The sequence below is a fragment of the Hoplias malabaricus genome, chromosome 11, assembly GCF_029633855.1.
Source record: "Hoplias malabaricus isolate fHopMal1 chromosome 11, fHopMal1.hap1, whole genome shotgun sequence".
Lineage (NCBI taxonomy): Eukaryota > Metazoa > Chordata > Actinopteri > Characiformes > Erythrinidae > Hoplias > Hoplias malabaricus.
The window spans coordinates 36,463,936-36,479,754 of record NC_089810.1 but is presented as its reverse complement, the minus strand read 5'-3'; the positions used below and the strand labels follow the sequence as shown (position 1 = coordinate 36,479,754).

At 41.6% G+C, this 15,819-nt stretch overlaps 1 protein-coding gene across 1 annotated transcript in view; it reads left to right on the top strand.

The window, feature by feature from the left end:
- The window catches only part of si (sucrase-isomaltase), a 94,939-nt gene that overhangs the window by 64,702 nt on the left and 14,418 nt on the right, over positions 1-15,819 (top strand). Inside the window, exons 37-44 of the mRNA XM_066684584.1 lie at positions 96-234; positions 1,234-1,367; positions 2,052-2,086; positions 2,291-2,407; positions 11,432-11,580; positions 13,041-13,125; positions 13,269-13,325; positions 13,475-13,599. Coding sequence (XP_066540681.1) covers positions 96-234; positions 1,234-1,367; positions 2,052-2,086; positions 2,291-2,407; positions 11,432-11,580; positions 13,041-13,125; positions 13,269-13,325; positions 13,475-13,599 — 841 coding nt within the window. The remainder of the gene's footprint in view (positions 1-95; positions 235-1,233; positions 1,368-2,051; positions 2,087-2,290; positions 2,408-11,431; positions 11,581-13,040; positions 13,126-13,268; positions 13,326-13,474; positions 13,600-15,819) is intronic.

The following is a 15,819-nucleotide window of genomic DNA, read 5'->3' as shown; positions in this document are numbered from 1 at the left end:
GGCCTCTAGGTGTCGATATAATGGCTGTTATATAATTTGAAGAAGAATCACTGTAGAAAATGATGTCCTCTTACAAATGTATGATTCTTTTGCAGCACTGGAGTCTAAAGAGCAAGGTCTGAACCACAAGACACTTTGCATGAGCAGTCAGCAGTTTCTTCCTGACGGAACTCCAGTCAAACACTACGATGTGCACAATCTCTACGGCTGGTCTCAAACCAAACCCACCTACGAGTGAGTGACTGTTTACTCTAATACATTTAACATTTACATGGACTGGGTCACAAGGTCTGTTAGTAGATATGTAGTCAATGTTAAGACTCTGTCACTAGTAAGATGACATTTTTTTAATCCCAAAGAAACCTGCAGTGTTATAGTAGCAAGGAAAACACAACATTATTAAACCAATCATTTATTGGCACCGTTAGAACATATACACCTGATAACTGCTTTCATTTGTCACAGTTGTGTTCAGCTTTAACAGTCAAATGTTTATGTTCCTGAAAGCAGAATTTACCTGAGTGTATTTTACCTGGAGAGATGAGGTAAACTCATTTAATTTCAGTGAATTCAGTAAGGGGCGGCACGGTGGTGCAGCAGGTAGTTTTGCAGTCACACAGCTCCAGGGACCTGGAGGTTGGGGGTTCGATTCCCGCTCCGGGTGAGGAGTTGGTGTGTTCTCCCCGTGTCCACGTGGGTTTCCTCCCACAGTCCAAAAACACTCCCTTGGTAGGTGGATTGGCGACTCAAAAGTGTCTGTGAATGTGTGTCTGTGTTGCCCTGTGAAGGACTGGCGCCCCCTCCAGGGTGTATTCCCACCTTGCGTCCAATGATTCCAGGTAGGCTCTGGACCCACCGCGACCCTGAACTGGATAAGCGCTTACATATAATGAATGAATGAATAAATTCAGTAAATTTCTTGTTGAGATGTTTTCATTTTTAACTGGCACTTTTAGAGGGACAGCAGTGATTAATGTTTGTTTAATTGAACCCTTGTTGTTTCCGTCAGCTTGGAGTAAAACCTAGTGAGTCGGATTCAGTTGGGATAGGAGAGTTAATTAGGCTGATTTGATGTTGTTTTTGGCATAATACCACCTCAGCATTGGGAAGTGGAGTACAATGACTGTGAACTCACCACATGCTACTCCCTGTGTGTATGTGTGTGTGTGTGTGTGTGTGTGTGTGTGTGTGTGTGTGTGTGTGTGTGTGTGTGTGTGTTTGTGTGTGTGACAGTGCTTTACTGAACGTGACTGGAAAGAGAGGAGTCGTTGTGACCCGCTCCACCTACCCCAGTAGTGGTCAGTGGTCTGGACACTGGCTGGGAGACAACAACGCCAGCTGGGACCAACTCTACAAGTCTATTATAGGTATGTGTGTGTGTGTGTGTGTGTGTGTGTGTGGTAGGTGGGATTATATAGCAATAATGAGTGATAATTTTTATTCATTAAATGTTTTTAATTAAATTAATTATTAATTAATTACTTTTCTAAACTTATTAATTTAAATAATAATAATTATATATTATTATTAATAATTATATATTATATATAATATTATATATATATGTACATTCATAATTATTGCCCTGACCTTCCACACCTGGAAAATAATGCATTTGTTGCAGTTGAATATATGCAGATTCATTACACAATCAAATGAATAGAGGATTTGCAATTAACTTCATATGTAATATTCTGATAGAAAGAACAGGTGTTTGGAAATGTAATGTATAGTTTTGACCCATTGGTGATGAACTGGACACAGGCTGAGACAGTAAGGCCAGCTGGGGCCATCAGTATAAGTGTATTATAGGGCTGTGTAGGTGAGTGAGTGAGTGAGTGATTGAGTGAGTGGGTGAATGTGGATGGGTTGCTGTTGCTATGTGTGGGCGTTAAGATGAATGATGTTTTCTGTACATTAGCGCAGGAAACTGAATGCTTCTTTGTTTCAGTAAACACACTTCTCACCCTGTTAGACAAAGCTGCCTTGTTGAATATTCTCTCTCTCTCTCTCTCTCTCTCTCTCTCTCTCTCTCTCTCTCTCTCTCTCAGGCATGATGGAGTTCAGCTTGTTTGGCATCCCTTATGTAAGTGCCCCTATCTGCAGATATTGCTATTGATTTTTAAGCCTTTGTTTATTTCCTATCAAACTTATGTTCTCGGCTGAAGGCAGTGTGTTATGCAGCAACTACAATGCTTCCCCACTTCATTTGTTAAAGTTAAGCCACCGGCACTCAGAGCCTTGTTGTAATAGAGCTCAGTAATTGAGCGCACTTGTCTCCGTGTTGCAGACTGGAGCGGATATTTGTGGATTCTTCAACGAGCCGGAATATGAGATGTGTTCGCGCTGGATGCAGCTGGGAGCTTTCTATCCATACTCCAGAAATCACAATGGCAAGGGCAACAAGGTGAGCTCGCTCGTATGCTGCCATATATTCATGCTGCTGGAAATAACTCTTAAAATATTCAGGTTTCTAACAGAGAACAAAGCTTGAACCCAGAGGTTGATATATCAGATCGATAAATGGAGAGTTCAATTCCAACGCTATGTGTGTTCACACTACGATGTGTGTTGTGTTGGTAAGAGTGGATCAGGCACAGCGGTTGCTGCTAGAGTTTTTAAAGCTCTCACAAACCATACATATCCAGCTGGGAGTGTCCTGTGGGTGGCGTCTTGTGTCCATCGATGAAGGGCTAGAGGACGCCCAACACAAACTGTGCAGCAACAGTTGAGCTACGCTACACGGTGGACCAATGAGGTTTGTGTGTCTAACAGAGTGGACACTGAGTGGACACTGTGTTTAAAAACTGCAGCGCTGAAAATGATCCACCATCCTAATCATACCTGCTCATTGGTGGTCTTGACCATTGAAGAACAGGGTGAAATGGGGTAAGAAAATATGCAGAAATGGGTGGACTACAGTCTGAAATTGTAGCACTACAGAGTGTTCCTGTATGGTCAGTGGAGCTGATAAAATAGACACTGAATGTAGATACAAGATAGGTGTTCCTAATATAATGATCAAATTAAGGGAAGTGCAGTATTCAAAGTACTATTAAAAACCAATATGTAGGTAAACTAGTGAGTAAATCTCACTGCAAATTCCTTAAAGCTCTTCAAAATGCTTGAATAATTTGTAAAATATTGTACTTCTGTAATATTGAATACACAAACAAAAATAAAGAAACCTTTACATTTTACACCAGCCGCTTCTTATATATTGTAAACGTAACTCATGAACTTTTGAGAAAAATAACAGGACGGTAATAAAAAACAAACTTATTTTCTCTGATACAGGTAATGGGTCCGTGTACCTTCCGTTATTTTGTTCTTCCATTTCCAATTCTACAGTAGAAAACGGAAAACGACTAATGTCCCTGTTTTGTATGTTATCTACAGAACCAGAGAATGTAGGAAATTTCATAAGATTTTTTTATTTTCTTCCAATGCATCAAAACACATATATGGGGCATATTAGAATCAGATATAGTTTGATATTTATTTCGCAAACTTACTAATATTAGCCTAGAACGCCCTCTCCCAACACCCATGTCCCCAATATGCATAGAAATCTCCGCAAATGTTCCCCGTCCTTGACCATACTTCTAATGAAATCGTGAAATGGGTTAAGTATGTTAATTTTTAATCTACCAGCAGAATATGTTCCTCCATTTTAAAACAAATGGCACTATTAACGTTAAAAACTGCTGGGTGTTCTAGTTAAAATCTGCAGCCCAAACCATAATTAGCCACAACAGGAATGAAAAAAAAATTCATATTCATTTTTTGTATTTAGTGGTATTTTGTTTAATTGTGCTGTAGAAAATGGTTTGTTTTCCTTAAATCAATGATATTTATATCGTTCAAAACAGGGAAATTGTTCTTTCCCTGTTTTTCTATTGCAGGATTAGAAATGAAAAACCAATTAACGAAAGGTACACGGACCGTGATGCCAATCATAACACTGGTATTTGTTTGTGTAAGAAAGCCTTCACTAAAATTCCTCAAGATCATAGTTCAGTTTGTAAATTTAAAGTTTCTTTTTGTTGTTGTTTTACAAAATTATTCAAGCGTTTTGAAAAGCTTTAAGGAATTTAATAGCTTTGTAGCAACATTGACTCACTAGTTTGCCTACACATTAATTTTCAATAGCGCTTTGAATCCATGCCCCTATTCATCACACCAAAACAATGTTTTGCAAACAACAATTTCGCATGTCAATCAAACTGCCCTTTCCTGTCATAGTAGGCCGTTCTTGGTTAAGTAGCAACAACAACATCTGTGATGATGGACAGAATTCTGGCTTGGGAGAGGAAGGTTGAGTTAGATGAAGCACAGCATCATTGACACCACCCCCCATCACCACCCCAACACACACATCAGTATACACAATTTTGTGTATGTGTGTGTGTGTGTGGCCATGCCAAATCAAAAGATAGCCCCATGCAGAATGGTGAGTGATGTCAGAGCTCAGTGGCCTGCTGTGTTATCAGGTATTTGCCGTGGCATTCGTTTAAAAAGTGACCTTTGTGAGTGCTGGAACACGTCGCAGAAATCCAATAAAGCCCGCAGTGTGAGGATCGATGCGGCCGGGGCTGAATTTCCTCATCCGGTGACACGGCAACTTCATCGCTGACAGGGGAGAGGGGGCATAATTGAATTTTCAAGGTGATCCAAGCCCCCACTTCCCTCATTCCAATCATTTAATAATGGCTCGCAAATGGATGTTTAAACAGAGAGAGATTAAAACACAAACAGTTCCGGAACGTACCGAGGGCCACGGCACAGGGCGGAGGTCACTCGCACACTTCACACTTCGGCTTTGAGCTTTGATTTTAGAGGAGGACTGTACCACATCAAATATTTGAAGACACTTGGAAACAACAAACCAAACAAGCAATTGGTGTTCCTAACAGTTACATTGCAAGGGGCTGTATTTGGCTCGCTCATTTTAGCGAGGACTGAACCATTTGCCCTGGTGTGCTCTGGTTTCTCTGTGGCTCTGGCCCATTGCAATGACTTGCACCTTGAGTGAGTCTTCGTCTGATTAACACTCTGTTTGTCCGTTTTGGCCAAGTCTCTGGTTAAAATGGTTTATAGTTACATGAATTCTGTAAAGTTGTAGGAGGCATAGATGCAAGTGCAATTTTCCTTTGTATGTTTATTTACCAAGATATTGGTAAACCAAAAAAAAGAAAAGATTAACAAAAAAGAAAGAATACAACAAAACACAAACGCTACAGCAACACCTGATAAAAACGCAGAGATAACATTAGAAATATACATGAAAATCACATGAGTAACACCATGACAGTAAAATACACGTGTCATGGCTAAGGAGAGGGCAAAGAAAGAAAAAAATAGCTGAACAGAGGAGCTGAGACAGAAAACATAAGTGGTGCAACGTGGAGAATGTCCTGATATTGTCCGGATATTCCGATGAGCAGTGATGTCATTGTTTTTTACATGTCATTCGCCTGGTACCATCCATCCTCACCCCAACTCCACCTCCCCTGCAAACAGACACACAATAGCATACACACTCAATGACAGCTCCAATAACACAGTGTCCTCTCCCACCCTGTTTATCTCCACTCACCCTCTCTCTGCTGTAATTACCCTACCAACATATCATTAGCTTTAATGTGGCTATGCTAGGAGGCCATTTGTGGACTAGAAGGAAAATGGAAGGTCATTCAGACAGACATGGGCTTTGCTCAAGATGGAGTGCATCAAAGAGAGTGAGAGAGAGAGAGGGAGAGAGAGAAATGGGGTGGGGTGGTGGTGGGGGGTGTCATCATAAATTTAGAAATTGAGAGCTGGATTTAAAAGACCAAAAAAAAACAAAAAAACATGTCTCTCATTTTGAGATATATTCCATAATTTCTTAAAAACCATCTATCATTCTCAAGGCTTGAATTACATTGTTTGTTCTGGCCTAATAATAATCTGGTCTTTATATTCTCATAGCTGCAGTAGTGATCAGTCATGTCATAAAAATAAAACCACCTTCAGATAAAAGAGAACACAACAACAACAACGGAAGCATATACGCTAGGCTTGGGCAATCCAATCATAATAAGAAAAGACAGTAGTTAGATCTGTCACAACAATTACATTATTGACTTACCACAATATATTGACATTACCTCAGTAACTTTGACTGACCTCAGTATTGTCCAATACTTTAGCTAGTCACTCTCTTCTGTTCTCTGGTTTTCTCTGGTCTCTCTGGAGTATTCTGGAGCAGCTATGTGGATTTGTTTAAAAATATTTATTATAAATTAAAATGTATTTAAATATTTAAATTAATTTAAACTTAAAAAGTATGTTGTATGTTGTTTATAGCAATTATTTTTGGGACAATATATTGATCACAAACACTGCCCAATGTGACAAGCGTAATAGTAGTTTATTTTCCGGTGGCGCAGCAGGTAGTGTCGCAGTCACACAGCTCCAGGGACCTGGAGGTTGTGGGTTCGATTCCCGCTCCGGGTGACTGTCTGTGAGGAGTGTGGTGTGTTCTCCCCGTGTCCGCGTGGGTTTCCTCTGGGTGACTGTCTGTGAGGAGTGTGGTGTGTTCTCCCCGTGTCCGCGTGGGTTTCCTCTGGGTTACTGTCTGTGAGGAGTGTGGTGTGTTCTCCCTGTGTCTGCGTGGGTTTCCTCCGGGTGACTGTCTGTGAGGAGTGTGGTGTGTTCCCCCTGTGTCCGCGTGGGTTTCCTCCAGGTGACTGTCTGTGAGGAGTGTGGTGTGTTCTCCCTGTGTCCGCGTGGGTTTCCTCCGGGTGACTGTCTGTGAGGAGTGTGGTGTGTTCTCCCTGTGTCCGCGTGGGTTTCCTCCGGGTGACTGTCTGTGAGGAGTGTGGTGTGTTTTCCCTGTGTCTGCGTGGGTTTCCTCCGGGTGACTGTCTGTGAGGAGTGTGGTGTGTTCTCCCTGTGTCTGCGTGGGTTTCCTCCGGGTGACTGTCTGTGAGGAGTGTGGTGTGTTCTCCTTGTGTCCGCGTGGGTTTCCTCCGGGTGACTGTCTGTGAGGAGTGTGGTGTGTTCTCCCCGTGTCTGCGTGGGTTTCCTCCGGGTGACTGTCTGTGAGGAGTGTGGTGTGTTCTCCCTGTGTCTGCGTGGGTTTCCTCCGGGTGACTGTCTGTGAGGAGTGTGGTGTGTTCTCCCCGTGTCCGCGTGGGTTTCCTCCGGGTGACTGTCTGTGAGGAGTGTGGTGTGTTCTCCCCGTGTCTGCGTGGGTTTCCTCCGGGTGACTGTCTGTGAGGAGTGTGGTGTGTTCTCCCTGTGTCTGCGTGGGTTTCCTCCGGGTGACTGTCTGTGAGGAGTGTGGTGTGTTCTCCCTGTGTCTGCGTGGGTTTCCTCCGGGTGACTGTCTGTGAGGAGTGTGGTGTGTTCCCCCTGTGTCTGCGTGGGTTTCCTCTGGGTGACTGTCTGTGAGGAGTGTGGTGTGTTCTCCCTGTGTCTGCGTGGGTTTCCTCCGGGTGACTGTCTGTGAGGAGTGTGGTGTGTTCTCTCTGTGTCTGCGTGGGTTTCCTCCGGGTGACTGTCTGTGAGGAGTGTGGTGTGTTCTCCCTGTGTCTGCGTGGGTTTCCTCCGGGTGCTCCGGTTTCCTCCTACAGTCCAAAAACACACGTTGGTAGGTGGATTGGCGACTCAAAAGTGACTGTAGGTGTGAGTGAATGTGTTAGTGTGTGTGTTGCCCTGTGAAGGACTGGCGCCCCCTCCAGGGTGTATTCCTGCCTTGCGCCCAATGATTCCAGGTAGGCTCTGGACCCACCGTGACCCTGAATTGGAAAAGTGGTTACAGATAAGAAGAAGAAAAAGATAATACTTCACAGAAAATACAGCTTAACGGTCTAAACCAGTGTTATATTTGGACTGAGGCAACTATCAGGAACTTGGCCACTAAGTTGCAAGTACATATTTAAAAGTTTGACAGAAGCCACCCTTAAATCAAACAGTTTACCAAAAGCACCAAGTAAACACATGAGAGTTTAACAAGGGGCAAACACAGTAATAGAATCCATTACAGAGGAAATTGTTAGTTTTAGCACAGGGGAGAAAATGTCATTTAGAGACATTTGTCAGAAACAGCAGGATGCTTACCAATTATGAAATACATTAACCAACTCAGGCCACCAGACTTCAGAATGGACAGCAGTGGTTTCTTTGTTTTTGAACACGAACTATCGCATTATATCTAGCTGCTTATAGCCAATTCCGAAGGATGAGCATCGGCACACCCTGAGAGCAATAAGCAAGAGTGATGAGTGATGGGAAGACGGTGGGAAAGCAGAGTTGGAAGAGGGAGGAAAAGACGGATTTGAAAGGCATAGAGGAGGAGGAGAGAGATCACCCTGTTGGCTTCTAATGTCTGGCAGAGTCATTTGCTGGTGTAAATTTGCCCATCGATACGCAGTGCCCAGGAGAGAGATGCTGCAGCTTCAGACAGGCCTGTTTTTCTCCTGCTGTTGCTGGCGAAAATGAGGCGCCTTCAGTAAGGCTGCTGCAGGCTCGTGGGTGTCCTTCCATCACATTAAGTTCGCTGCTAATGGAGTCAGAGACCCAGTACATTTGGAATAATTCAGCCTTTTGTTTGAGAAAACCGGTTAGCCCTCAACAGGGGGAAGGTCTCCTCCATTCAGCCGCGGTAATGTGGAAATATGAGAACCATTATGTTGCCGTAAAATCTGTTCTCTCTGGGTAGAAGCGGAGGAGAAACTCAGAGCCACAGAGGCCAATAGATCGGCAGAGATATGGATCGCCCAGAACATAATAAATAACTTGTGCAACAAAAGGAGGTTTTCAAAAGCTGCCAGCAACCGTGTCCAAGTACGACTAAACACTTCGGCTGAGTTTCAGCACGCTGAGCCGCTCCATATGTTTGGCAAGGCGAACGATCAGAGGCAGGTGTGGGAAACTTTGACTAATGCGTGAACTTTTAAAGTGGAATATTGGCTCTCTGCAAGAGAGTCGTGGTGCTTATTTTAAGCTGCAACCTCCACTTGCTTTTCAGATGAACCTGTGTGATGCATGTGTCCGCATGCCAGGAGCGCAGTTGGACCGGATAGGTATTAAAACTAGAATGGGTCTGTTTTTTCAGGATCCTTCTCAAAACTTCCTGTATCTGAATAAAACTACAATGCACTTTGAAAAACTAAAGTTCCACAGTGTTTCTTGGCGTGGATGATCAGTCCTATCATCAATACTGTGTGGAGAATCTTTACACTTCTAAAAGCGTTATTATTTTTAAAGCATTTATACTCAAGAGCCGACTTCCACTTACATCGGCAAAATGTTTAGTCCTTTTGAGCCTATTCATATTTATTAAACCTGTACAGCCAAAGCACTAACACAGATAGATAGATAGATAGAGATAGATAGATAGATAGATAGATAGATAGATAGATAGATAGAGATAGATAGATATATAGATAGATAGATAGATAGATAGAGATAGATAGATAGATAGAGGTAGATAGATAGAGATAGATAGATAGAGATAGAGATAGATAGATAGAGATAGAGATAGATAGATAGAGATAGAGAGAGATAGATAGAGATAGATAGAGATAGATAGAGATAGAGAGATAGATAGATAGAGATAGAGAGATAGAGATAGATAGATAGAGATAGATAGAGATAGATAGATCGAGATAGAGATAGATAGAGATAGAGAGATAGATAGATAGAGAGATAGATAGATAGATAGATAGATAGATAGATAGATAGATAGATAGATAGATAAATAGATAGATACTTTATTGATCCCCAGGGGAAATTCAAGAGTTTTGCCCTTTAATCTGCCCCCATCCTCTTTTTTATTTTATAAAAAACCTTCCTTAACGAAGCTGAATATTCATTTCTCTTTAGTTTCATGTCATAAACTTTTAAAAAATAAAGACAAGAAGTTGCACAGTTAGGAAGAAATCATTCCTACTGAGAGAAATGCCTTTTCATTATTAGTCTGACTATCCATAGCTTATTGTGCCTCTTTTGCACTGTGATAGAAAACATAGCTTCTTTGGCAACAGTTCTAAACTAGTTTAAAACCCATTACTAAATTAGACACGTTCAATAAATACACTAGTGTCAAAGTATGCAAGCAATATGAGATATATTCTAAAGGGCAGGAGGGTGGCGTAACAGGTAGGGTGGCTCTGGGTTCACTCCCTGCTTTGGGAGAAGTGAGAAGTTTGGTGTGTTCTCTCTGTGCCTGCATGGGTTTCCTCCAGGTGACTTTGCTTCCTCCCATAATCAGATAACACAGGCTGGTAGTTGGAATGACTGTGTAAAGGATTATACAGGAAGTCAAAATCACTGTTTTCTGGTCATTGTATATATCTCTTATTCTGTTCCACAGTTGGCAGTAGTCAGGGTCCAGTATAGCAAAGGGATAACCCAGCATTGTCAGAAATGTGTAAAAATATGCACACCACAGACCTGGCATTAATCAAAAAGGAGGTTAGACGCCCAGAAAAACATTTTCGCCTTTGTATCCGGAACACAAGGCTGAAATGTGCTACTGCAAAAAAAAAAAAAAAAAAAAAAAAAAAAAGAAGAAGAAGTGTGAAAAGGGCTTTAGAATTAGTCCCAAAGTAGTACCTAACACCTCAGCCACTGAAAAAAAAAAGAGAAGGCTTCTGTGTAGTGATGACAGTATCCGGAATACGTTTAGGTGTTAGCAGCTGTTAGCCTGTTAGTGCGTGTTACTCGTAGGGCCGTTATCAGGCTTTCCTCAGCTCCGTCCCTGGGCTTTAAAGCAAAAGAGTATCAGCTAACACTCTTCTCCATTAGCACAGAGCAGTGTGAACTCTACCACACACACACACACACACACACACACACAGGAACCCAACCACAGGCCAGATGAGTACAGCATCACTGTCTGGCAGGCAATTACTAATCTGTCCATTCTCTCTCTCTCTCTCTCTCTCTCTCTCTCTCTCTCTCTCTCTCTCTCTCTCTCTCTCTCTCACTCATGTACTCCCTCACTCCTCTCTCTCTTTCTTAAACACACACTAATATATATATATATATATATATATATATATACATACACACACACATGCGAGGCCACAGCTGTCCAGTCTGGGATTGCTGAAAATATGAACATTTGTTCTTTGGCCAAAAGCGTTTACTCGTGTGGCCTTATAAATGTGCATGTTCTTGGCAGAGGGACGATTGTCCTACTTTAATGGGAATATCACTCATCCAGAAATAAAAAAATGCAGCTGGATACTGGCGGAAAAATGCAAAAAAATGTAGAGAATCAGTCTCTGGACTTTCATCTATTTTATGACATGAGTATTATGTTGTTATGTAGCTTAGTAATCCTCTTTATTAAAATAAAGCTCAAGTGACTAAACTGTTTATTTGTGTGTGTGTGTGTGTGTGTGTGTGTGTGTGTGTTTTTTCTGATGTATAACAGAGGCAGGACCCAGTGGCCTGGGACGAGGCTTTCGCCACCAGGTCCCGTGATGTGTTAAATATCAGATACACACTCCTCCCATACCTGTACACACTAATGTATGAGGCTCACACTGAGGGAAGCACAGTCATCAGGCCTCTGCTGCATGAGTAAGTGGATATTTCAGCTCTGTTTCAGATCACAGTCTCTTTATTAATAAAACATATTTTAATGCTATGATTAGCTCATATTTAGGACAAAGATTCAGTGTTGAGCCAGTGTAGTAGACCTTACCCTAGATTTTGGAGCATTAGCTTTAGGATTTGGTGGCATTCAGGCACATAAGGTCCTCGAGATCAGGTGCTGATGTTGGGTTATTAGTTCTGGATAAAGAGCACCTTCATAGTCATAGTCAGGTTACGCCACCACAGTCCACAATGACATTAGGCCAGTGTTTTCCAACAGAGATGACGTAAGTTGTGTGGCGCCATTATAATAGTCGAATTCAATCATCAAATGTAGCGTGTAAAAGCTTTATGGACATGTTATGTATCACTTTTGGAAAGACTAGGACGTTAACGTTGGGTTCATTGTTCATCAAAACTCTTTGAAGAATGTAAAATGTGTTTTTTTTTTTCAAAATTTTCTTTGGTCACGGCTTAATTCAATAAATTATGTCTCATCCTTCTATTCAAACTAAAACATCAACACAATAATATACATTTAATAATGACAGCTCAGTAGATTTAATGTCATAGTGATCAAAGGCTTTACAACAGCCCGACTCTTCTTCATGTTCCGGGGTGTTGTTACAAGTGATCGCCTCATTAGTCTGAGCTCTTCTGAATTACAGTCTCTTTGTTCTCGTGAATGGGCTGTTTTGCTGATATTGTGTGAATGACTCAGCAGAATGAGTGTGAGAACCTCTATCTGACCTTCTCCTCATATTCTCTGTCTCTCTCTCTCTTTCTCTCTCTCTCTCTTCTGAAGCTTGCATTGATTCAGCTCATTTTGACTTTCCGCTCGTCCTCACTCTAACCTTCCTGTTCTCTGGCTTGCGAGCCTAGCTGCCTTCTAATTTAATTTCACATCCTGGCCACTCCCCAAATACACACACACACACACACACACAGATGTTACACCATTAGACCATAAGATATTGTAACACAACAACTTTTAAGTATACTGTATATTAGTGTGAACTGTTTTTATTTCTATTTTATTAATTCATAGCCCTCAAAATGAAAGCCAATTCTTTAAAATGCATTACTGCTACATCAGATTTTACTATTTATATACAACTCTGATCTCTTGGAGAAGATAAAGGTTTGCTGCACTGAAAATATATACATATATATTGGTGTGGTGTAGATGTAGCAACCACAGCTTGTCAGATTTACCTGTATACACACACACATACATACATACACACATCAGTACACTCCGGAACAACCGTTAGACAGAAGTGAACAGAAACCCTGTAAAGTTACTGTAAACAGACACCCTCCTCCTTCATGTCCTCTTCCTGCCTCCAGTATTCTGTGGAGAGATGGAGAGAAGGCAGGACATGGCTGCAGGCTGTTGCTCCTCTGAATGACAAGACTTCTCAGATTCTACCTTTATTTTGTAGGTTTGTAAATGACAAAGTGACGTGGGATATTCACAAACAGTTCCTCTGGGGTCCAGCCCTCCTCATCTCTCCAGCTCTGGATAAGGTTAGACATGCACACACACACATACAAACTCACTCACACATAGATATTAAAATGTTTGGAATTTCAAAGGGTTTGAGTTGTTGATATTGACCAACTTTGAACCTAGTCCTGATTAAAATTCAGTTGTTGTTTTTTTTTTGCAGGGAGAGACTGTGGTATCTGGTTATATCCCTAATGCACGCTGGTATGATTACTACACGGTACGTTTAACTGCATCACTCCAGCTTCTGCTTTACTGTGCTAATCCACCCGTGTCTAACATCATATAATATTTAAAGTGTCCACCTGTGGATTCGTGCTCAGGGTCCAGAGTGTGCTTTTACTGATTTAAATGTGCTTTCTCATTCAGGCCAAAGCCTTGGATGTGAGAGGCCAGTTTTTGAACATGCAAACTCCACAAGAAAAAATCAACCTGCATGTGAGAGGGGGCTACATTCTGCCATGGCAAAAACCAGAGAATAACACATTCTACAGGTAAACATGGGTAAAATCAGACAAAAACCCATTCAACAGGTAAACACAAGGGAAAAAGACTAATAATAAACCCTGACACAAACCTGACAATAACACATTCTGTAGGTAAACAAGAGGCGCTAACCAGACAATAGCACATTCTATAGGTAAACATAAGGCACTAACCCGACAATAACACATTCTATAGGTAAACACGAGGCGCTAACTCGACAATAACACATTCTATAGGTAAACACGAGGCGCTAACTCGACAATAACACATTCCATAGGTAAACACAAGGCACTGACCAGACAATAACACATTACATAGGTAAACACGAGACGCTAACTCGACAATAACACATTCTATAGGTAAACACAAGGCACTAACCCGACAATAACACATTCTATAGGTAAACACGAGGCGCTAACTCGACAATAACACATTCTATAGGTAAACACGAGGCGCTAACTCGACAATAACACATTCTATAGGTAAACACGAGGCGCTAACTCGACAATAACACATTCCATAGGTAAACACGAGGCACTGACCAGACAATAACATATTCTATAGGTAAACACGAGGCACTGACCAGACAATAACACATTACATAGGTAAACACGAGACGCTAACTCGACAATAACACATTTTATAGGTAAACACAAGGCACTAACCCGACAATAACACATTCTATAGGTAAACACGAGGCACTAACTCGACAATAACACATTCTATAGGTAAACACGAGGCACTAACCCGACAATAACACATTCTATAGGTAAACACGAGGCGCTAACTCGACAATAACACATTCTATAGGTAAACACGAGACGCTAACTCGACAATAACACATTCTATAGGTAAACACAAGGCACTAACCCGACAATAACACATTCTATAGGTAAACACGAGGCGCTAACTCGACAATAACACATTCTATAGGTAAACACGGGGCACTAACCCGACAATAACACATTCTATAGGTAAGCACGAGGCGCTAACTCGACAATAACACATTCTATAGGTAAACACGAGGCGCTAACTCGACAATAACACATTCTATAGGTAAACACGAGACGCTAACTCGACAATAACACATTCTATAGGTAAACACAAGGCACTAACCCGACAATAACACATTCTATAGGTAAACACGAGGCGCTAACTCGACAATAACACATTCTATAGGTAAACACAAGGCACTGAGCCGACAATAACACATTCTATAGGTAAACACGAGGCGCTAACTCGACAATAACACATTCTATAGGTAAACACGAGGCGCTAACTCGACAATAACACATTCTATAGGTAAACACGAGGCGCTAACTCGACAATAACACATTCTATAGGTAAACACGAGGCACAGACCAGACAATAACACATTCTATAGGTAAACACGAGGCACTAACCAGACAATAACACATTCTATAGCTAAACACGAGGCGCTAACCAGACAATAACACATTCTATAGCTAAACACGAGGCACAGACCAGACAATAACACATTCTATAGGTAAACACAAGGTACAGACCAGACAATAACACATTCTATAGGTAAACACGAGGCGCTAACTCGACAATAACACATTCTATAGGTAAACACGAGGCACAGACCAGACAATAACACATTCTATAGGTAAACACAAGGCACAGACCAGACAATAGCACATTCTATAGGTAAACACGAGGCGCTAACTCGACAATAACACATTCTATAGGTAAACACGAGGCGCTAACTCGACAATAACACATTCCATAGGTAAACACGAGACGCTAACTCGACAATAACACATTTTATAGGTAAACACCAGGCACTAACCCGACAATAACACATTCTATAGGTAAACACGAGGCGCTAACTCGACAATAACACATTCTATAGGTAAACACGAGACGCTAACTCGACAATAACACATTTTATAGGTAAACACCAGGCACTAACCCGACAATAACACATTCTATAGGTAAACACGAGGCACTAACTCGACAATAACACATTCTATAGGTAAACAAGAGGCACTAACCCGACAATAACACATTCTATAGGTAAACACGAGGCGCTAACTCGACAATAACACATTCTATAGGTAAACACGAGACGCTAACTCGACAATAACACATTCTATAGGTAAACACAAGGCACTAACCCGACAATAACACATTCTATAGGTAAACACGAGGCGCTAACTCGACAATAACACATTCTATAGGTAAACACGCGGAACTAACCCGAC